Genomic DNA, 23,785 nt, shown 5'->3' with positions numbered 1-23,785 from the left:
TATATAAGTTGAGGATGTCGATGGCTTTATCTCAGTTCAGTTTTGCCTCTTATACTATCATGCTGGAGTCACAATAAAGAGCTGAAATGAACTCCCACTGTCCTGGTACCTGAACCCACAGATTTAACTTTTTAAAAAAAGATTTGTGAATTTCTCGAAGTTTTTGCAATTTTAATATATGGATATTACATGAATACTTTTCTTCCCTAAAGATACCTTATCCAAGGATATGGGATTGTATTTATTATTATTGGGCGGGAACAAACACATAAAGGACGGTCTGGACTTTGTTCAGTAAGACATTAATATAGCTATATTTCTGAGATCTCAATTTTGTATGTATAATGTCATGGTTTTCAATGTATATTCTGTATAGGAATAGTTGGATTTTAGATACTTTTGTTAAAGTGTCCACAAAGACAGATACTGAAACATGCTGTATCTTCCATGGCTATTAATGGGAGCCTTTTGTACATTATGGACATGTTGTTTATTTAATTGAAGACATAAATAAAAAAGTTAAAACTCAGTTAAACACTTAAGCATCAGTGGCCAAAATCCATTTCTTCAAACACTTAATTCTGAACCAACAATTCTGTATTAAAGAAGAAAGCCAAACAGAAATGTGATAATACAATAAATACAGCCACATCCTCATCGTACACTGCCAGATTGCAACAATGGAGGCACTCAAGGCTGCAAAAGAGGGTCCAGGGCCAATGAGAGGAGCCATGCTGTGGATGCTCAGGGGTGCTGGGCATAGCAACATGGCACTGGGAGGGGAGGGGCAGGGAAGGCCATGGTTTGTGTGTTCTTTTAAGGATCGCACACATGGCATATGTTATTATTATTATTTATTATTATTTTTAGATTTATTTCCCACCTCTCCCAACAGGCTCTGTCCTCTTTTCCCATGCACCAGCCAGGGAAGCCTCCCACCCACCCTTCCTTTCTTCAGGTTGTTTAATTTAGCTATGTTTCTAAATATTTAGCATTATAGGTTGTTAGCATAGTTGTTATATGTACTGGTTTTGCTGTTTTTTCTTTGTCACAGCTGGTTTTGCTCATGGGAAGAATCCTTTTGGGGCCAGTTCAAGTCTGCACATTAGACTTGCCATTAAACGGGGCTTCCATAAGAGGCTGTGTGGATGTGCACTGCAGCAGTGCCACCCTTGCTAGAGAGGCTAAGTAGTCTCACATTTCTGGGGAATCAAATCCATGAGGTTCTCCCCCATTAAATGCCGCCCTTCCTGGGAAGATTCCAGCCAGCAAGGGAAGTTGTGCTCCATATGAGGGCGAGAGCTCTCGGTAGCTCCAGGTAACCGCTGGAATCATGGTTTGCTTGATGTCTGCTGACCATAAAAGAGCAGCATCCATCCTATGCTGCACTGAGGTTAATAAAGTTGTGGCCTTATTTTTGTCAAAAGAGATGACAAAGAGGGAACATGATAGAATTATGTATGGGGCGGGGAGATACAGATTTTTTTCTCCCTCTCTCAAAATATTACAACTCAAGAACATCCAACAAGTGATGGCAGCAGGTTCAGGATGGATAAAATAATGTATTACTTAACACATAGAGTGAACAAAATGTGGAGTGCAGTGATGCCCTCAAGAATTAATACTTTAAAAGGAACTTAAGATAAATTAATAGAGGACAAGTCTATCAATGGCTACTTGCCACAGTGACTGAAGAGAATCTTTACATTCGGATGTACTATCCTTTGAATCCCAGAGCCAGGAAACAACATCAGGGGGAAGGCCTCAACCTCTATGCCCTGTTGTTGGCCATCCAAAGAAACTGTCTGGCTACTGCATGAGACAGAATGCTGGATCAGGACTCTTTTTATGTTCTAATGCAGGTTAGATGTTTTCCCAATATTTGTTTCTCTGTTAATCATTCTAGGCCAGTCTTTGATCGTGCAGAATATGGTTGGGAAGCAGAGCTGTGTATAAGCACACTTGCAACCTCTCCCCTTCCCACTCCCTCCAGGCCCATCTTTGGCCATATATGGTCAAATCACCCCATAAATATTTAACAAATATATAAAAATTAAATAACTCCCACCCATTCAGGAACCCCTCCAAGGCCATCAAGAAACCTCAGGGTTTCATGAAACCTGCTGAGAAAGCCTGTTGTAGGCAGTACTGAGAATAGTATTATTGAGCTCTGTCTCTGGTCCCCCAACTGCTTACATTTAACAGTGAAAATTATCAAAAAAAATATTTTCCAGATAGTTCTGTGCCATGCATAGGGGACAGCTAAAAAAGGTATATCTAAAATCTTTGATTATTCTATCAACAACAACTATACCTTTATTGGCATTGCAAACAATAAAAGCAGATAATACAAAAACAATTGCTCTGTCCTCTGCTGTTTGCCACCTACAATACTGTGAAATCCAGACTCTACGCATTATCATGTTCAAATGTGGCTTGAGATTTGAAGGATTTACACCTGTTTCTAAACATGAAAGGCTGCAGAGATATACATTTCTAGCAAGGTGGGGTGCTTTGCTTTGTAACCATAGTGAAACACATTCTTATGTTATTCTAGAGCTGTGTCCTTCAGAATGGAACCAGGGACAAATAAACCCCAGTGATGACTAAGCCCATGATTATCAAATTTATAGCGCAAACCTATGTAGAGTTACTCCAGTCTAAATTCATTGAAATCAATGGATTTAGAGTAACTCACCATGGGGCTATGCCATAACTGCTACAAAATGCAGCTTCATTAAAATATTTCAGGATATCTTGAGCTCATGTCAGTCAACAGCTAGGCCTATACTACAACCTATACCGGCTAAACTCTTCCCACCCCCACCCTGAGAATACACCCTAAATAGTGCCAGAATTCTCTTTTTCTGCTACTGTTTCTTAGGCAAACAGGCAAGAACTAAATGGAAAATGAAGTGATGTAGCAAAGGGTTTCTTGAAGTTAGCACAAGGAACTTTGAACCCTATTGCTGTATGATAATTACTTTATCTTATGACTTATTCACCCCATTTATGCCTTGCCTTTTCTCTTGAGGACCCTAAGTGACTTACATCATTCTCCTCTCCTCCATTTAATTTGAGAATGTTTATGTATGTAATTGGCCCAAGATCACCAGCACGTTTCCATGGCAGAGAGGGGGGCCTCCCAGAAACAAATCTGACACTACTGTGCCTTTTATTTTCTATGAGAAAGGAATTTCTGAAAGTAACCCTTGGTGCTCTTTAACAAATTGTTCTTTGTGACTAGATCTGAGAACCCAGTTCTCCAGCAGCTATCTTCCTCCTGCCATAGTGCCAAAAGAGAGCACTGAGACCCATCAGTGTGTCCAAATGCTTTGCAATCTTTGAGAAGAGAAGACAAAATAACACATCTAATTACGAGATATTATTTAGTCTGCAGGTTGTGCTGTTTTCTTTGAAGCCCAAGGCATGTTTTATTTCCGTTTCAATAAAAACATCCCACAAGGGTGGCCTTTAGACATTAAAACAGATGTTCCACAAAGACACAGTCTAAGCATTCATTCACTGGTGTAGACAGATCTACCTGCTGTAAATATGTATCATCACGGCTGTCTACTTTTCCCTCAACATTCTTTCTCTCAATTCAATGAAGGGAACACACACGTACATCTGAATTATTTTGTGTGTGATCACAAAAGATATCCAAGTCACAAAATATAACCAGTTCTATATACCAGATAAGACCATGAAAATATGAAACCGTAGCATCACCACTAAAATAAAAAATCAGCTGCAGAAACGAAATATGACGTGCCAGAGTGGAAAACCAGACAGTAAAGAAGGATACTTTTTCAGAAGGATCTAAAAAGCACGATTTACAGCAACGAGAGTGATTTAGTTAATATAAGATGTGAAAACTATCACCTCTGAAGCAAAGGGGTACATATTAGCTGTGAGTAATATTAAATAGGCCGTTTTCTTGTTAACATCTCCATGACCAAAGCTTGCTTACCACTTCTTCACATGCCATGGTGAAGCACCAAGGGTTGGATCCAGCCAGCTATTTCACTCAAACTCACCCAATTCCCCTCTATACGACAGCTCCCATTACACACAATTTTTGTACATGCAAGCCCTGTGATTCTCAACATAGCCTTTTTGAATAGTCAAAGGCTTCTCTATTTTTCACTGGCAGAAAAGTTGGTGGGCTCCAACTCCAAATATTTATTTCCTTCCAGTCTGACAATGGGACTTGACATCACAAGACATATGAATACTCTATGTTTAATTACAGCATCACTCTGCAAGCCCTATACATTTGTTTCCACATATCCAAGGGAATGCAGGACATGACTTGGTACATAAAGAATAATCCAACCAAGTTTCATGGTGTTGCAAAGTGGCAAGGGGAAAATTTTTTATACTTTGCAAAAACACAGACACAATTTCATACTAATGCACCCTCAGTATCAAAATGTATAGAGATATTCCCTTATATTAACACTGTTATAAAACTAGTAATTTAACAACACTTAGAGATTGCTAAAAAAGATATTTTAGTTGTTCTTTATATTTGCTGGTTTTAAGCCATTCTGCATACTGGCAGGCCTCATCAGGGAACCCCCAAAATATAATATGGTCTAATTATTATTTTTTTCTAAGTTGCAAGTCTTACAATGAATATTCTTGAATATTCTGCCAATCTTGTTTTACCTTTTTAGCCTATGCTCTGTTGTTCTGTCATGGGATGGTTTTTTTTTTGTAATATTTTATGGGGGGGGGTATTTTGTACCCTGCCACAAATTCCCAGAGAGTGGGAGGCTAAAAATCGAATGGATGGATGGATGACAATTAACTGCTGTGAGACTCCAGAGCCAAATCTGGCCTCTTCAAAAGTAGGAGAGCTGATTTTTATATCCCAGTTTTTAATACCTGAAGAATTCCCAAAGTAGCTTCCAAACATCATTCCCTTCCTGTGAAGTAACCAAGGCTAAGAGAGCTCTAACATAACTGCTTTGCAAGAACATCCCTAAGAGAACTGTGACTAACCAAAGGTCAACCTGATGGCTGCATGTGGAGGAGCAAGGAATCAAACCCATATTAGAGTCCACCACTCTTAACCACTACACCATGCTGGCTCTAATTGTACTAACTGTCAGTCTCTTTTCCACAAGTGATACATGGAGGGGCTTGATACCTATGTCAAAAGACTTGCTGGTTTCTTTTTTTAAATTCCCTCCTTAAAGTGTCTCTCCCCTTAAACCTAGCTGCTGACCACAGTTCTACTATATCGCTTCAATTGCACGTAGGGTTGCTAGGTCCTTCCTGGCCACCAGCAGGGGTGGAGATCGGATTAACAGATCTAGGTTAGGTAAATCCTAGAGATTGAAGGATGGAGCCTGGGGAGGACAGAGACCTTAACAGGTTACAGTGCAACCTCCAAAGCATCTGTTTTATCCAGTCTGAAGATGAGCTGTAATACTCAGTGACCCCCAGATCTCTCTTGGAGACTGACATCCCTAATTACACTAGGGGGAAAAGAACCATTTTTATTTCATGATACTTTTTGATACTATCCAGGGCTCAAAATTATGTGCGCAATAATGGGATACTGATTCTAAATTCAGAATGTTTAATTTAGGTGTATCTTTGGTATCACATGCAGGCATGTGTGGTACTTTTCTAGGTGTTATGTAGCTGATTCAAACAATGCTGCAGGATTGCTGTCAAAAACTGCTTACAGAGGGTATGAGTTCCAGTCTATGTGACTGCATCAACATCTAAATTTGGCCACACACATGAGTTCGTAAATCATGTATGAAGTACCAATGCCGGTATCACTGGCACCCAGGAATGGCTTATAACTGTAATCTAAAATAAACTGTATAATAACTAGTGAGTAGCAAAGAAGACTCTCATATTAAAACCAAGATAAAGAAGCAACACATGCTTGCGTGTTTCCACACTCAAGCTCTGTGGTGAGCTTGTGGTATATTTCCATAACATATGCCTTCATCTGTGCAGAAATTTGGTTTATTTCCATTAATCTGGCAATGTCTTCCGATAGTTAAACATCACCAAAGACCAGTGAACCTTTGCTTTAAACTGAAAAATTTTAAGAGAAATATTTCAGAAGAACTTCTAAAGAGAAATTTACTTTCAACTGTCTATGCCACAGTATGGTGCTACAAACTCTTGCTTCACGCTACAGATATATAGGGAGAGAGATCAAGGAAATACAAGACACTCAAGGCAATTCTACACTGTGGTATCTGAATGAACATAAAGTAGTTTTAAAACTAAAAAGGCACTTGAAAGTGGCCTATTATTTAAGCAGTTTTTGTCCTGTTGAACTGTGGGGTAACACAAAACATATCCCTGGAGGCAAGTGAAATATATGAATAGAACATGCTTTTTTAAAGTGAGAAATTCAGCTTCACATCTTTGCAGCACTGATGAACACCCACTGTTCAATCCCTATTTCGCATTCCTTTGAACACTTTGTGTTGTCTTCAGAACAAATACGGTTTCAGCTGTTCAGATGTCAAAAGATAGCATTGTTCAAAGAAAAGTGTCATCTAAGATTCCATTTGATTTGAAAGATAACTAAATTAATATTAATTTTCATTGCATCCAAAATCAAAATATATCCATGGCATTTTCCAGTGACATCTCTTACCAAAGTTCCGAATTATCAGCAACAAAAAACACGTTTATAACTATGTGATAAAGTTGCAAACAATTGTTTATTTTTCTTTTTGTTACAACAGAGAGTTCTAGAATTTGTGTGTGCATGTCATGTATGTATACACAGAGAGAGAGAGAGAAACACTGATTAATCGCAAGAGAGATTTCCAATCAGATAAAATCCTTAGCCAGCTGATAGTTCTAATATATGCCAATAAAGTTTTTACTAAGGGTAATAAATGTACTTTAACTGTCAGAACTCCCCCCCCCCAGGGTTATCATATAACCAAAAAAAAGATACTACATATATATTTTAATAATGTAAAGTTGTTGAGATTCAGTAATCAGAAGCAGAGAAGGGGCTTAGCAGCAATCATGTAATACAAACAATACTAACCACAGGCCACAATCTCAAGAGCTCCTTCAAGGGATTCAAGGGCCTATGTGCGCCCAGCATCTTTAGACATTTTTCTTTCTGAAATCCCTACTGAATTTCAAGCTTCTTCTGACAGTCACCTAAGTTTTAAAAGACAGCCTGCCTATAATATGGAGTTAAAGGGGAAATCTGCTTCCTGAAAATTGTAACACAAGCACATGAAGCTAGGACTGTGGAAACCAAAACCTTCTGTTTGTACAATCTCAGAAAATGCACAATACGGTTAAAATACCAGAGAGGTTGCCAAGATATCAAAGAAACTCGTAGCACCTTAAAGGTAAAATGCTGGGAATATAAAAAGAGCGCTCTCTGCCATCCCATTTCTCAGTGGGTCTAACTGGATGCCTCCAGAAGTCAGGCAAGAAGCAACTGCTCTCTAGCAATGGATGATCCAATATACACTGTCTATTCGTGGACTGTATTTTATGGAAGCATAAGGTTTCTTGCTTAATGTCAGACGAAGGCAAACTAATTTGTTGCAGGAGTTGGGGATATTTTGGGTCTTTTTTTGGTTTCATTTGTTGGTTACTCAACTGGTTATAATCAAATGCAGGATTGATATAAAAAACTTCCAAGAGATATTTGCAGGCCACAACAGAAGACATCGATCAATTTATAATTGGAAACAAGTCCAGAAACAGCTTCCTTCTTATTTACCATAATCTAAAGATTATTGTTTAGATGCTGACTCAAAAGGACTGGATGGAGCTCACTATCCTAAATCAAGTTCTAGGCAACGGTTTCAAAGGCGCTTTAAGTCAAGGGGTAAAAGTTCATAGTCAAGAGACCATGTAATGCTGGTGCCCTTTTGAAACCCACAGCTTTTGATTTAGGATAAACCTTTTTTTAAAAAAGGATCTTGATTTCATTCATTTTGTGGATAAAGTATTGTTCTTAATTAGTAATCAGCTACTATTCAGCTATAGTTTGATTTGCTAAATCCACATAATCATAAAAATCTTACAGAGCAGTGGCTTTTAGACATTTTTGAAAGATGACATTAGAGTTTATTACCTCCACAGAATGCAGTTAAAATTAGCAATTTATCCCTTACTTTGATAAATCTTTTTTTTTCTGACTGCTGGATTCCCATTTGTTAATATTAAAGAACAGTTAATACTGTTGAACTGTTAATATTAAGATGTTTGTAAGCATCTCACAGGGCAATATAGTCATGGAACTTAAAATGCTAGAATGTTCAGACTGCTGAACATATTAAGGACTGCTATTAAGGATGCATCTGATGAAGGGAGAACAGTGGTTCTCAACCTTCCTAATACCGCGACCCTTTAATACAGTTCCTCATGTTGTGGTGACCCCAACCATAAAATTATGCAAGTGTTCTTTCACAGAAATTAAACCAAAACTGACTGATGGCGTGAAGATCCATTGTTCATTATTTATTTCTGGGGTTTCTCAGTTAAGCTCTGCCTCTTGTCCCATGCCAATCTCGCTATTTCCTGCTGCTCCAGACAGACAAACACTCTATCTCAATCTACCCCGCAAGGCTGTTGTGTGGATGAAATGGAAGAGGAGCGATGTCAGCCACTTTGGGAGCGGGCGTGCCTGGAGGGGCTTGGCATAATCTGCAGGAGCTGCACCACCGCCTGGACCCCGAGGCCGCCAAGCTGCGCCGCCACCTGGAGTGCCTGGCAGGAGACTGCGACACGCTGGAGGCGCTGCTGGAGCACCTGGTGGCCAAGTGCGGGTGCCTGCAGGAGGAGTGGCAACAGTTGTGGCACTCTCCCCCCTCCTGGCTAAGCTGTTAACCCTGCCGTAACTCCTGTGAAAGGGTCGTTTGACACCCAAAGGGGTCCCAACCCCCAGATTGTCTTCTAGCTGGTCAAGAAGATGCTAATGGGCTAACTCTTATACTGCAGACCAACATGGGAACCTTCTGAAAATATAATGTATCCACAGCCTGTAAAGTTCCTAGACAACTAGAGACAATGGAGAAAGGAATGGAAAGACTAAAACACTCTAACTTACCACACAATTTCAACAAGATTCGTTTGCTATACCATACTTTCCCCTGCCCGACCGAGGAACTCAGTTTCTATATCACAATTAATCCCCAGTTTATCAGTCCTCTTAAAGCAATGTCTCAGTGGGTATGTGAGGGGAAAGTAATCAATTTCAGCATTGTCTTACTAAGATACTGCAGTGAATACAAAGGCTGGGCAAGGTGGGCAGAGTACAGCAAGAACAGCTTAAGGAACCCACTTATACAACATACATACTTTTTGTCTATAATGGGAACACACACTCATTGTTGCTGTGTTCTGGCTTCAGAAGACTGGATAACTGGAATTAGTTTTCTCCCCACAACCAGGATTCTAAAACCATGACGAAACTCCTGTAAAGAATCCCAGTTTCTGGGGAAGAAAAGAACTCCAGTTTTCCCAGACAAATCTTTAAGCACTCTGGGTTCACAAGGAGAGGAGGGAGAGAACATAGCAATGCAAATATGAAACATGGAGAAATTTCGGCTTGTCATAGTGTCTAAATGAGGCCAAAAGGTGGGGGACAGAACAAAACATTGGACTCACCTGAAGGTTTCTTCTCTCCAGTGAGGTGAAGTCATCCAGAGTGGTTAGGTCACATCTCTGCTTGCCTAGGTAGGGCAATTGTAATGCAAATTTCTTGCAGCCACTTAGCTGGTGACCAGAGCCTGGCCTTCCAGTTGTTCCCAAGCCCTGCTGCATTCTCATATAACATCAGGCTGTTTTTGGTTTGTTTGTTTATTCGTTTATTTAATATGTGTGTGTGTCTGAATGAGCACTCTATCCCTTGGGCGGGATGTGGATGACTTCGCCTCACTGGAGAGAAGAAATCTTCAGGTGAGTCCAATGTTTCATTCTCCTACAGTGGGACCAAACTCATCCAGAGTGGTTAGCAGTACCCATGCTGTGCCCGGGGTGGGAGAATACATGTCGCATTCACTCTAGAGTTATTTGTTGCAAGACACAAATTAGCCTCCAGAGAGACCAACTGGAGAAGCACTGATGGAGAAGCTTGTGGATAATGCTATGGAAGAAGTGGAGTGACCATGATCTTCACTGGAGCAATCTTGCCCTGGACTTCATAGGCATTGATAATGCACTGTTTGACCCAATAGGCAATGGTGGCCAAAGGAACTTTCCAATAAATGTTTGTCCTGCCATGGGAGATGAACAATATGTCCAAGCCTGTCGTTCTGTGTAAGTAGATGTGCAGGGCCCGTCGCACATCCAATGTATACTGGTCCCTCTTCCCTTGTGTCCTCAGTTTGGGGTATAAAGCAGGGAGGACCACAGCTCTTTGCAGTGAAAGTGTGAAGAGGCCTTTGGAATAAAGCTAGGATCCGTCCGCAATCTGACTGCATCCTTTCTGAAAAAGCAGAGTTCTTTCCTGGCTGATAAGGCAGCCATTTTAGAGATCTGCCTGGCTGAGATCATGACCATGAGAAGACCACCTTCCACAACAAATACTTGAGTTTGGACTGATGGATATGTTCAAAAAAAGGTTTGATTAAGGCGCGAAGAACTATATGTAACTGCCATGTTAGGAACTTATGCTGGATCGGCAGATCCAGCTACTTGACCACTTTGAGAAACATCTGACATATGCTTTCATCATCAGGGAGTTGGAACAGTCAATGCCTAAGATGGCATTCAGATCTGCTACCTGTCTTCTTAGGGTATTAGTCCTCAGGCGATGCCACCTCCCGTCATACAGGAAGTGTATGATGTCCTTGTAGGACAGGGGAGTTGTTATCAGGCCTTTGTTGGAGGCCCATGTCAGGAAGGTGCGCCAAGTATGGTTGTACATGTGTCTGGTGGATGGTCTCCTTGCTTGCAACATGATGTCCACTATCATGGTGGTGAAACCTAGATTCCAGAGAAGCATTGCTCAACTTCCAGGATATCAGCTGGATGTCTGGGTGTAGAAATGGCCCTTGAATTAGAAGGGCCTTCCTGGATAGCAATGGCCATGGGTCTGACAGTGACAGTTGAATCAGGTCTGAGAACCATGGCCATCAGGGCCAATGGCATGCCATGATGATCACAATTGCTTTTCCCCATCAGATCCTGTGTAACACCTTGCAAGAACATGTACAGAAGTCCTTGAGGTCATGGGCAACTGAAGCCATCCACCTTCTCCACTGCTGGGTGGCAATAGTGCATCAGTAACCTCGATGCCTATTCACTTACCAGGAGGTCCATCACTGGGATGCTGAACTTGGCTACGATCTGGTGGAAGACCTCCTGATTCAAATTCCAGTCTCCTGAGTTGAGATCTTGTCTGCTGAGTCAATCCGTTTGCTGGTTGTCGAGGCCCTTTAGATATTCGGCTCCGAGGCTGGCAGGATTCTGTTCTGCCCCTCTCATGAGCAGGTATGCCTTGAGGTACAGCGTGTGAGAACTCGTGCCACCCTGTCTGTTGATGCGCGCCTTCACAGTCATGTTGCTCATGTGCACCAGAACACGTGCATCAAAGGGCTGGATGGAAGTGTAGAAGTGCCAGCTTGCCTGGCCGAAGTTTTGGTCAGTTTATGCTGTGCCCCTGGTCTGGTTGGCGCCACCTGCCCTGAGCTGTGAGTTCCTCACAATGAGCTCCCCAGCTCCTCTGGCTCGTATCCATAGTGACCGTGATGTGATTCAGATAATTTAATCATATGCCCTTTGTCAGATTTTCTGGAAGGTTCTACCACAGAAGCTCTTTGAGGATTGATGTAGGCAGTATCAGTTTCTTCTTTCTTCATCTTGCGATGTCCTGCTAGAATGGTAGAAGCATCCACTGCAGCAGTCTCAAGTGAAAGCAAGCCACACGCACCATGTCAGTGGTGAATATCATCAGCCCGTGAAGCACCACTAGGTGATAAGGTCAACTACCCTACTGGCCATGATCTCCGCAACCCATTGCATCATCTTTATCTATTTGTCAACTGGTAGAAAACTATTGTGCTGTGTGGGCTAATACTCACCCCCAGGTGCACTAGGTATGCAGCTTATGTCAAGTGACTCTTGTTGCTGTTGAGCAGGAAAACTGTGGGTCTGAGGGACGGAGATAATGTGTCGTGTGGCCAACATCACCATCCTCCGATCCTTGGCCCTCAGAAATGAAGTGTCTAAATAAGGATAGAAGAATTTCTCCTTGGTGCCAATTCACTACCAGCACCAGTATGACCTTGGTGCATAGCACAGGCAGAATGTTAATGATGTTATTTGGAAGAGCATCCCCTGGTGACAGAACCAGAGGTATTTTCTGGAGTCCAGGTGGATTGGTGTGTGAAGGTACACCTCCTGAATGTCCAGGTATGTCAATAAGTCGTTCCACATGTCCATTTAGGCCTCTGAGGTTGAGGACTGCTTGCCACTCCCAATTTATTTGGCACAACAAAAAGTACAGGATAGACTCCTAAGGATTCTTGTTGAGGGGGAACCTCATCTATGACCCCAATGTCGACCGAATGGTGAATGGCTTGGTTTAATAAAGACCTTCTGTGCAGTGTCTTGGGAGGAGGGGACTGGACAAAGTGGTTTGGGGGGGGCTGCTGTAAGTTCTATCTGGTAGCCCTCCAAAATTATGCCCAGCACCCACTGGTCTGTTGCAGTGTGGCTCCACACCTTCCAAAGAAGTGGAGCCTGCCCCCGACAAGGTAGTCAGGCAGAGTGCTTCTGGGCTTGGTGGCTCTTGTTATGCCTGAAGGACTGGGACTGCCGCTGTACACACTTGGGCCTGTATTTTGCAGAGCAGAAACATCTGAAGTCCCTTGAGTCTCTAGCCCTGCCAGAAGGGTGGTAGTTGCAAAAGGACTGCTGCTTCTGTTATCCCTGTCTCTGCTGGAGCTGGATGTGGCAGGCATGGCCTTCTACTTTTCTTTCATCTCTGCAAGGACCCTTGCTACTTTTCTTTCATCTATACAAGGAAAAATTGTCCCATTGTTCTTTGTTTTTTTCCCTGGTGGCCAGAGGACTTGTGGTGCACCTGAGTTCGCCACACCCCTCCTTGAGAGGAAGGGCACATGGCACACCTTGGTGGAGAGTAAAGGTCAGCCCCCTCTCACAGTCACTGAGCTCAGAGCTGGAATTGTACAAGTAGGGGGAAGAAGTCACCATGCTTGGGGATCGCATGGGCAGTGCCATGTTTGAGGAATCACATGAGCCGTACCATTTTGAAAGACCGGGAGCCCCCTGCCCATGGCGACTTGTTGCCATATATTGGGAACTTGTTCCCAAAGCTCCGGGATGCCCCTGTTGCCCTCAAGAGACTGGAGGTCCGGGGAGGCAGTCCTTGACCACAGCTCAAGCGCATATAGCTCACCTGCAGGGCTTGCTGGCCCTATGTGCTTCCAGCGGCGTTTCTCAGGCAACTCCTTGGCTGAGCAGTCGTGTGGCTGCTTAGTGCACCCCCTGGGTGGCATGCGTTCTGGAGCTGCAGAGCGCTTATAGCCGCAGCTGAAGTCTTGCTTCTGCTTCGTTGTGGGCTTCGGTGTTGCTTTGCGGGAGCTGGTGCCTTTTGGCACAGCTCGACCTTTCTCCTTCATTAGGGCCCTTTTGTTCTGTGCTACTGACTTCCATGCCAGGGGTGGGAAATCCACCGCAGCCACCAGCCATGTCCAACGCGGGTCCACTGGAGGAGTGGAGGCCTGGAGCTCCAGGTCACTCCTCAGGGTCTTGGGCAGCCGCCTCTGACACTTCCCACTGTTTTTCTCCTGCAATGTGGTTAGTCCTGGCTTCAGTCGACAGCGGGTAAGTGGGAGCCATGGAGGCATAGAGAAAAATCTCCAGCAGTTTTCTCAGAATTGCATTTGCGAGGAAGTTGCTTGTAACAGAAAAATATCCTCTTTTCACAGTAAATCCAATGGATTCTATTGATCAAGAGCAGAGCTCGGGATCTCCTACCCAGGCTGTAGGGCAATCTAAAACTGGAAGGTCAGGCTCTGGTTGCCAGCTAAGTGGCTGCAAGAAATTTGCATTACAATTGCCCTACCTAAGCAAGCATTACAGACCCTCTTGTGGCGCAGAGTGGTAAGGCAGCAGTCTGAAAGCTTTGCCCATGAGGCTGGGAGTTCAATCCCAGCAGCCGGCTCAAGGTTGACTCAGCCTTCCATCCTTCCGAGGTCGGTAAAATGAGTACCCAGCTTGCTGCTGGGGGGTAAACGGTAATGACTGGGGAAGGCACTGGCAAACCACCCCGTATTGAGTCTGCCATGAAAACACTAGAGGGCGTCACCCCAAGAGTCAGACATGACTCGGTGCTTGCACAGGGATACCTTTACCTTTACCTTTAAGCAAGCAGAGGCGTGAGCGAACCACTCTGGATAACTTTGTTCCCAAGGTAGGAGAATGAGCAACAAAAACCTTCCTCTGTCTCCCCCCCCCCCATAGATATCCACTTTAATAGTCAACCTGGCTGAAAAAGCAGGGCATAAATATAAATAAATAAATAATAAAAGTATATTTAATCAGCACAGCTGCTAATATACATGTTGCTACAATCATAGTTCCTATTTGTAGGTTAGTATAATGTAACATGACTTTTTAAAAAATAGACTGGTCTTAACATTCTAAGAGCAAGTGTTTCAAAAGTTTATAAAGTTCATGCAATACTTTTACATCATGTAAACATGCTGTTGGTTAATTCACAGGAGAGGCTAAAACTCTATCTCTTTAAATTTATCACCACTCAGGCAAATGCAAACTTTTCTCTTGAGTTGAGTTCACTGTATACCAGTCGATGGAAAAATTAATCCTTTCCTGAATTATAAATTGCCATGCCACTGGTAGTTCTATTGGCAGAACACTATTTCCATTCAGAGTGAGAAGGATGATTTCTGCTGCTATCCCCTTCCACTACGGACCCTCACTTTGCACTGCATATTGTTCCTTGGGTCCAACGGAAGCACATTTGGGGGGGGGGGTACAGAAGGCTGTGGTGGGAGAAGGGAGGCAAAGAAACTGCCTTCATTTATATTGACTTTGCATGCTACTTTATTTAAGCCTCAATATCAAGCTCCAAATAGCGAAGTAAGCCTTTACCTGAGAGGACAGCAAATTACAATCCACATGCATACCCTTCCCTGTTCTACGACTCTGAAGAAGTGCGGCCATGATTGCTCCATATGCATATAGTCCTGTAGCAAGATCGGTCATTGCTACTCCTGGTCTAATCGGTTCACCTTCCTAAATGAAGAAAAGAATAGAGGAAGAACTGACATTTCAGTACTGTATATACCATATACTGTAATGCTCATTGTAATAAAACCTTAATAATCCCACATCAAGACTGTCAAGATTTCAATAATCAAATACTTTGTTTTCTGCATCATCAAAAGTATTAACAGTGGCTTTAGTTATGACTACAGCGGTCAGACTAAGATCTGAGAAAGGTGAATATGCCTCTTCATATTTATTATACATCTAACAAATGTTTTATTTTTTCACCTCCAACATCCAGGAAGTGTTCAAAATCCAAAAATGAGGAGAGCTAGCATATCTCCTGAGAATAGCCAACTCTGCACTGGAGATTTGAGGATAGATCCTAGAAAAGTGGGAGTCTTGGAGGTGAGAAACCTCAGTAGAGTACAACTGACTGGAGCCCATCCTCCAGAGTAGCTTCCTTGTCCAGCAGAATTTATCTCTGTCATCTGTAGATCAGTTGCATTTCCAGGCAATCTCTAGGCTCTCTCCTTGAGGTTGGCAACCCTGTAAAAATATTCAAAATTCCTGCTCCCTTAGAAATTACTCTCTATTTATTCCTTGTTTCGCTATTAACTGTTTTACTGAAATGCATTTTTAAAATTTCACAATAGACCAAAACAACCCTACTCCCCTTCCTGGCCCATTACAAAACAGCCACTCTGATTTCAAGAACCAGACTCCATTTACACTATCTTCAAGTCTCAACCATTCAAATATAATTTCATCTTTGTATAACAGCATAAGGGAAAGTGACCATGGCTGAATCTGCACAGAGCTTTTTTTCCAATCCCAGGTCAATTCAGTCGCTGCCGTCTACACTGAATGCGATTTCCATTTTTATTCTGGCAATTTAAATATTCCCTCTGCAACAAGCATGCTTGATTTGACCCAACCTTTCCCCCCGCGATATCCTGGAGTGGATATAACCCCTCGAACGGCTTGAAAAACTGGCATAAGTAAAGGTGCAGCTCTCTGCTTTTCCCAAAATAACATGCTGCCAAGCCACCAATGCTGTAGAAAAGCCCTGATTGGCCAGGGTGTCAGTTCAAAGGCCTCCTTGTTCCCAGGTGGCAAGGCTTCCCTTAAAGGGGAAGCTCCAGAAGCTCTAGCTTCTCTTGGCAGATATTTTCCTCTTAGATTTATTCCCCCTCCGCTGCTGTCTGAAATCCTCCCCTCCTTTAAGAAAAAAAAGTGGCTCTGACTGCACTTGGATCTCCCCCCTTCTGAGCTTCCCTAATTATGTACAGAACACTTTTTTGTTTCAATGGGGTAGGGATGGGGGAGATAGAGGAAGACCCGAGTTCAAATCGATCTGAATCTAGCAGGATCCACAACGGAATAAACAAAGTAAGTGCAGAATCAGCTCAGGAAGTAGAGATCAGAATTCTGCTAACTGAGTAGACATCAATAATAGCCAAATTGCAAAAAAGGGATTCTAGGCTTATATTTCAATATAATATTATATTGGCACACATGCCTTGTTTATATAGCATTAAAGGACATTTATATATATGTAATAAACAAGATGGATGCATTCAATTTCATTAATGGAATGAAACAACATACAATGCAAAAGATTAAAGGAGAGAAAAAAGGGAAGGAGAAAGAAGGGTAACAGACAAAAAGTAAATGCGTTTTCACATACTTAAGGTTTCATGTTGAGCCAAATACTTTGAGGAAAAGGTAATCTGTACTTTGCTTCACTGTCTTACACCCAAGTCATCATTCAGGAAGTCAGATTTAGAAGCCAATTTCAGATCAATCCCATTTCTTGTTTTGCTAACCAACAGCACATATGTAAGGGAAAACCAGTGTAATATGGAAAATCATGATAGTTGGGGTTGGAGTGTTTAAAATTGCTTCCAGTATATGGTATCATTCAGGCTTTATTCCTGTGAGCAATTCTTAAATGGCTGGGTGCCAAACCAAGGCATCTGCATCAGTTATGTGGCCATCTTCATAATTAAATATGATTAATAATCTTAAAAAGAAATGATGCCATGTGAACTTTTCAAACCAATTAGTTACTCATGGTATAACTACTATAATGCGCTCATAGCTTAATAATCTCCTAGTACTATACTAATAATAAAATGCATTAAAAAGGTACCCTCAAAAGAAGCAGACTTGGAAACTGCTAGCAATTTTCTTTTCTGGATTTATTACATTATCTGAGCATGCCACCATTTTTCTTCTTCATGCATTTTAGACCATAACACTTTGACTTTTATCTTTATCCAAAAGTTTTTTGGCCCAAGATCAAACAAAGCCTTGCAGGGAATTTTGATAACCAAATGATAATACCAGATGCATCACTTCACCTAGAAGCCTGATCAAATTCAATTGGGATTAGTTCTAGTTGGAAAAGAGTTGGTTTTTATATCCCAGCTTTCTTTATCCTAAGGAGTCTCAAAGTAGCTTCTTTTCCTCTCCCCACAACACTCATCTTGTGAGGTAGGAGGGACTGAGAGAGTTTTGAGGGAACTGTGACTACTCCAAGCAGGCTTCATGTGAAAGAATGGGGAATCAACTTCATCTGTCCAGATTATAGTTTGCTGCATTTAATACCATGCTGGCTCTTGTGCATTCAGACTTAGCCAAGATTTTAATATATTTATGAAAGTTCCCTGCTCAAGCAAGATTACCATATAAATGTATAGCTTGCAGGAAATTGTTTTACCTCATATATACATTTTTCAATGGTAAATCTTTTAGCGCAAGATTTATAATTTTGCAGTAATGTTTTACCATATTTTCTTAATACTATAAAATATGTTTGATTAGATGGGTTTCCTGAATATAATTTGTTTTCTCCATTCTTTTATAAACAGCATTTAGAATTCCACATACCTTTGATAAATGTAAATCATAACCAGTAATCATCTTATACATGCATGAACTACATATCTAAACAATGGCAAAGCGTTTTTGTTTGGTTTTTTTAAACTGAACACCTAGTCAATGCACAAATAGGCAGCCTCCCACAAAGATATCAGCTGTTTTGAAGTTTTCAGCTCAAGACTTGTGGGATATAATATTTGGCATCCATATACCACTGTATCATAGGTCGCTTGGTTATGCAGGAAACTTGGGGACGTGGAGATGGAGGGGGCATAGTGTCCTATATGCCAATATGAGTACCCCAAGGATCTGTCCTGGGGCCTGTGTTGTTCAACATACTTATAAATGATTTGGATGAGAGATTAGAGGGGATACTTATTAAATCTGAATACAATACTAAACTGGTGGGGGATAGCAAACACAATAGAAGACAGAATCAGAATACAGGATGATCTTGATAGGCTCGAAAAGTGGGTTAAACTGAATAAAATGTTCAATAGTGACAAATGTAAAGTTCTGCATTTAGGTAGGAAAAAACTAATACACCAATATAGGATGAGGGAGACTTGTCTTGGCAGTAGTATGTGCGAAAAGGATCTAGGAGTCTTAGTAGACCACATATTGAATATGTGTCAGCAGTGTGACTCGATGGCTAAAAAGGCAAATGGGACTTTGGGCTGTATCAAACAGAGTATCGTGTCCTGATCACAGGAGGTGATGGTACCGCTTTACTCTGCTCTGGTTCGGCCTCACTTGGAGTACTGTGTTAAGTTTTGGGCACCTCAGTTGAAGAGGGATGTAGACAAACTGGAGCGTGTCCAGAGGAGGGCAACAAAGATGGTGAAGGGTTTGGAGGCCAAGACGTATGCAGAAAGGTTGGGGGAGATTAGCCTGTTTAGCCTGGAGAGGAGACGACTGAGAGGGGATCTGATAACCATCTTCAAGTATTTAAAAGGGCGCCATATAGAGCAGTGGTCCTCAACCTTTTTATCACCAGGGACCAGTCAACACAATTTAACCGAGGCCTGGGGGGTAGTTTTTTGCCGAGGGATGCTGCCGCCGCCGCCTGAACCCCTGCTCCACTTGCTTTCCCGCTGGCGCCCCTGACTTCCCGCCATACGCTGGGGGGCGCTGCCAGCAGCAGTTGCGCAGTGCCACACTGAGGGGGAGCCCCAGCCATGACGGCTGCTGGAAAGCACCGAAGGTGAGCCAACGACAGAGTGGCAGGGCAGCCCCCGAGGCAGCAGGAGCCACGGCCAGGTACTGACTGATCCACAGAGCGGTACTGGTCACCAGACCTGGGGTTGGGGACCACTGATATAGAGGATGGAACACAGTTGTTCTCTCTTGCCCTGGAGGGACGGATCAGAACCAATGGGATGAAATAAATTCAAAAGAAATTCCCTCTAAACATCAGGAAGAAGTTCCTGACAGAGCGGTTTCTCAGTGGAACAGGCTTCCTCGGGAGGTGGCGGGTTTGGAAATTGTTAAACAGAGGCTAGACAGAGAGGCTGATTCTGTGAAGGTTCAAGGGGATGGCAGGTTACACTGGATGAGCGATAGGGTTGTGAGCGTCCGGCATGGTGCAGGGGGTTGGACTAGATGACCCTTGAGGTTCCTTCCAACTCTATTATTCTATGATTCTGTGATTCTATGATTCTACATCACTTTTGTCTCAGAAGTGACAGTGGCCTGCAGGACACCAATGTTTCAAAATTTTATTTTTCTCCCACTACCCCTTGCCGCAGTAGGCAATGACAGGTAATAGCATGAAGCCTCTCACCATAGTGGGATGCCTGGTAGCCCTACCATACGGTGTTAAAAGTATGTCACACATTCTCAGTAACCCTCCCAAGAAGCCTATAAATAGGTCACTATTGTTATTATTATTATAAGAGCCTCTTGTGGCGCAGAGTGGTAAGGCAGCCGTCTGAAAGCTTTGCCCATAAGGCTGGGAGTTCAATCCCAGCAGCCGGCTCAAGGTCGACTCAGCCTTCCATCCTTCCGAGGTCGGTAAAATGAGTACCCAGCTTGCTGGGGGGTAAACGGTAATGACTGGGGAAGGCACTGGCAAACCACCCCGTATTGAGTCTGCCATGAAAACGCTAGAGGGCGTCACCCCAAGGGTCAGACATGACTCGGTGCTTGCACAGGGGAAACCTTTACCTTTACCTTTATTGTTATTATTATAAGTTATTATTATCTTTATATTGTAGACACTGAGGTAGGGCAGAGGGATGAGGAAGGGTATGACTAACCCTGAAATAAAAGCTGTTCCAGTAAGAAAGTAATCACAAGCCAATTATATCATTAGGTCACAACTGTTGGTGGAGGTGACCACTAGGCTTGATCTACTAACCACTTTCTTTGATCTAACCACTTGACAACCATAGCTACATTCACTGGGTTTTGCACCACTGGCAATTGTCCCTATAGTGGAATATCCAGTTGTGAATGGAGAAGAAGGATAAGGATGATGATGATGATGACGACGACGACGACGACAATGAAGATGACAAAGAAGAATAATTGTTTTTTTATATCCCGTTTCTCACTACTTGAACAAAGCTCCCGGCCTACAAGCACATGATCACTTTCATACAATCACTGTCTTATATAAGAAAGAATAAAGCTGATGCTCAAAGCATTTTCTCTGGAGCCATCAAACTGAAATACCATATTACTCTGATCTTAACCCAACAGCAGTTCCCAAGGTCACCAGACAGGAAAGGGGGAGACACAGAGGCAAGGGCTCGGAATATGGAAGAAAAGACAGAAGTTTTGACTTTCCCATTGAAAAATTCCTACAAAGGTCAGGTGGTGGCAGTAGTTGAACTAAGAAAGACCCCCACCACCAATAACAACCAGAGCTGATTCTGCACTTACTTTGTTTGTTCCGTTGTGGATTGTGCTGAATTCAGACCAATTTATATTCAGGTCTTCCTCCATCCACCCCCCATCCCCGAATTGAAACAGAAAGCCTTCTGCACTTGAGAGGGGAGGGGAGCGGTGGTCACAAACCTGAACTACCTTTCCTGAACTAGCAAAGGGCGGGGGGCAGGTGAAGTCCAGCATTAGTGCTTTATTTCTTCTCTTTTGACTCCCAAGTCAGCAGCAGCCTCTCAGAGAATGAGGCAAATCTCTGCTGAGAGAAGTGTGGATTTCTGGAGCGCAGTCACTTTAAAACAGGGAGGGAAGCCTTGCAACCAGGAATTTAATCACCCAAAATCAAAATGGAAACTGAATTCAGTGTAGACGGGTGGGATTTATTCGGGCTGCAAGTGGATAAAAAGCCCTGTCCAGACTTGACCCAGGTGATGGAAGAACCTAGGAGGGAAAGGTAGAACAGGGCCTGCAAGCCAGGACAGGACTGTTCTGCTACCTTTGGTATCAGTAGAAAAAATAAACATGGAAAAGTTCCTGCTGTACTCCTACCCATGGTTCCTCCTACAAGGAATGAGGGATTCTAACACGAGCTTCTAACACAAGCTTCTGGACAATCTCCAATTTACTGATGAAAGGGATTGCAAGTTCTAAACATGCCTTTTTGACTAGTCAATGTCAGCAGGTACCACTGCTCAGTTTTCAATGGGACTCTGGGACAGTGCTGCATTTCCTGATCAGTGGAGAAAGCAGAGAAGCTATCCTTTTGTATTGCTTTTAACTCCAAATGTGGAAAGTCATGTTCCACGGGCTCAGGATGGATTTGTAATGGTATGGAGGAAAGTAAAAAAGAAGTGTAAAGTTACAAACCTCAAGGTGGGCTCTGTAGTTCTCCAAAATTACAGTTGATTTCCAGATGCTTTTGAGAGCAGACTGTACAGCATCGCATCTGATTCATCCCCAGGCACCATCCCCAAATCTCCAAGTTTCCCAAACTGGGGATGGCAACCTTAGAGGTATGAAATGGATGTGTGGAATCTATAATCCCCCTCTTCCAAACAGCCAAAGATTTCTGCAGTTGTCCCTGTTTTCAGATGCCCTTGAAAGGACAGCATTCCAGGTGAATTTTTAAAGTGCTCTCATCCACTCATTTTACAGGTCTCAGCACTATTATCAAGGTTCTTTTGCTAATTGATGGTATTTTATTCTTTCCTGAAGCACATCTGAAAGCAGTACAGCATTTTAGATGTTTGCAGTGCACTCTATGCAGATTTACTCCAGTCCAAGCTCACGGAAATCACTGCACAGCACTGTACTGTCATGCCAAAATTATCCTTGCGAAACGGTGTTACTTTAACTTATCCTTGTCCATTGTCAAAACCTCATCCATATTGTCCACTGCCATGTATCATGCACTGCAGCGAGTTTTTAAAAAAGAAACACCCCTCAATATCTGCATATACTTTACCTCAGGCCCTGTGATATGCAAGAGGCCAGAAACAGCAGCTGCAACAGAGTCATAGCCTGCCCGTTGAAACTTTGGCCCAGTTTGACCATAGCCTAAAACAAACAAACAAAAAGGACACCATCAAAGGTAAATAAATAGAGCAGTAGTAACCAGTCCATTTGATAAGTGTGCCTCAAGTCAACTGGGGTGGATGGATTTAAATTACCCAGAGGGGAAATATAGATTTGAATAGTTTCCTACAATTAAATTTATTTTATTTCCTGAACATGTATATGAATTTTGACCATAGAAACATAGAATTGGAAGGGGCCAAACAGGCCATCTAGTCAAACCCCCTGCTCAACGTAGGTTCAACCCAAAGCATCCTAAAGCATCCAAGAAAAGTGTGTATCCAACCTCTGTTTGAAGACTGACAGTGAGGGGGAGCTCACCACCTCCTTAGGCAGCCTATTCCACTGCTGAACTGCTCAGACTGTGAAATTTCCCCCCCCCCCCCGATATCTAGCCTATATCTTTGTACTTGTAGTTTAAACCCATTACTGTGCGTCCTTTCCACTACAGCCAACGGAAACAGCATCCTGCCCTCCTCTAAGGCCCATTATGCACGGGGGAGATAGCACATATTCGGGGTGGAATGGCGGCGACTAAAATCACCGATAACGCACGGAGCCAGCTGCAACCGGCCACAGATTCGGTGCATGCCGCTGAAAAAGCCGCGTTAGTGAAACGCGGAAGAAAGTGCAGCTTCCGGGTGACCAGGGTGCAATCAGAAGCGGCGCCGGGTCACTGTGTGCATAATCGGTTACTCTGGGTTTTGCTGCCATTGTGTTCCGTCCCGTGCATAAGCGGTTTGCTTCGCTTCTTCCTCCTCCGTGTTTTTCATGTGGCCTGAAATCGCTGTTTCAGCAGCCGTGCATAATGGGCCTTCGTGACAGCCTTTCAAATCCTTAAAGAGGGCTATCATGTCCCCTCTCAACCTCCTTTTCTCCAGGCTGAACATTCCCAAGTCCCTCAACCGATCTTCATAGGGCTTGGTCTCTTGGCCCCAGATCATCCTCGTCGCTCTCCTCTGTACCCTTTCAATTTTATCCACGTCCTTCTTGAAACGAAGCCTCAAGAACTGCACACAGTATTCCAGGTGTGGTCTGACCAGTGCCGTATACAATGGGACTATGATATCTTGTGATTTTGATGTGATGCCCTTGTTGATACAGCCCAAAATGGCATTTGCCTTTTTTACCGCTGCATCACACTGCCTGCTCATGTTTAGCTTACAATCCACAAGTACCCCAAGGTCTCATTCACACACAGTGTTACCTAGAA

General features: G+C 42.9%; 1 protein-coding gene across 7 annotated transcripts in view; it reads right to left on the bottom strand.

The window, feature by feature from the left end:
* Window positions 1-23,785, bottom strand: part of SUGCT (succinyl-CoA:glutarate-CoA transferase) — a 473,760-nt gene that overhangs the window by 418,583 nt on the left and 31,392 nt on the right. For all 7 annotated transcript variants that reach the window (XM_077302697.1, XM_077302695.1, XM_077302699.1 and 4 more), the window contains exons 7-8: window positions 22,463-22,554; window positions 15,109-15,252 (exon numbers count right to left, since the gene is read on the bottom strand). In XM_077302697.1, the coding sequence (XP_077158812.1) occupies window positions 15,109-15,252; window positions 22,463-22,554 (236 nt within the window). The remainder of the gene's footprint in view (window positions 1-15,108; window positions 15,253-22,462; window positions 22,555-23,785) is intronic.

The sequence above is a fragment of the Paroedura picta genome, chromosome 11, assembly GCF_049243985.1.
Source record: "Paroedura picta isolate Pp20150507F chromosome 11, Ppicta_v3.0, whole genome shotgun sequence".
Taxonomy (NCBI): domain Eukaryota; kingdom Metazoa; phylum Chordata; class Lepidosauria; order Squamata; family Gekkonidae; genus Paroedura; species Paroedura picta.
This window is presented reverse-complemented; position numbering and strand designations above follow the sequence as displayed.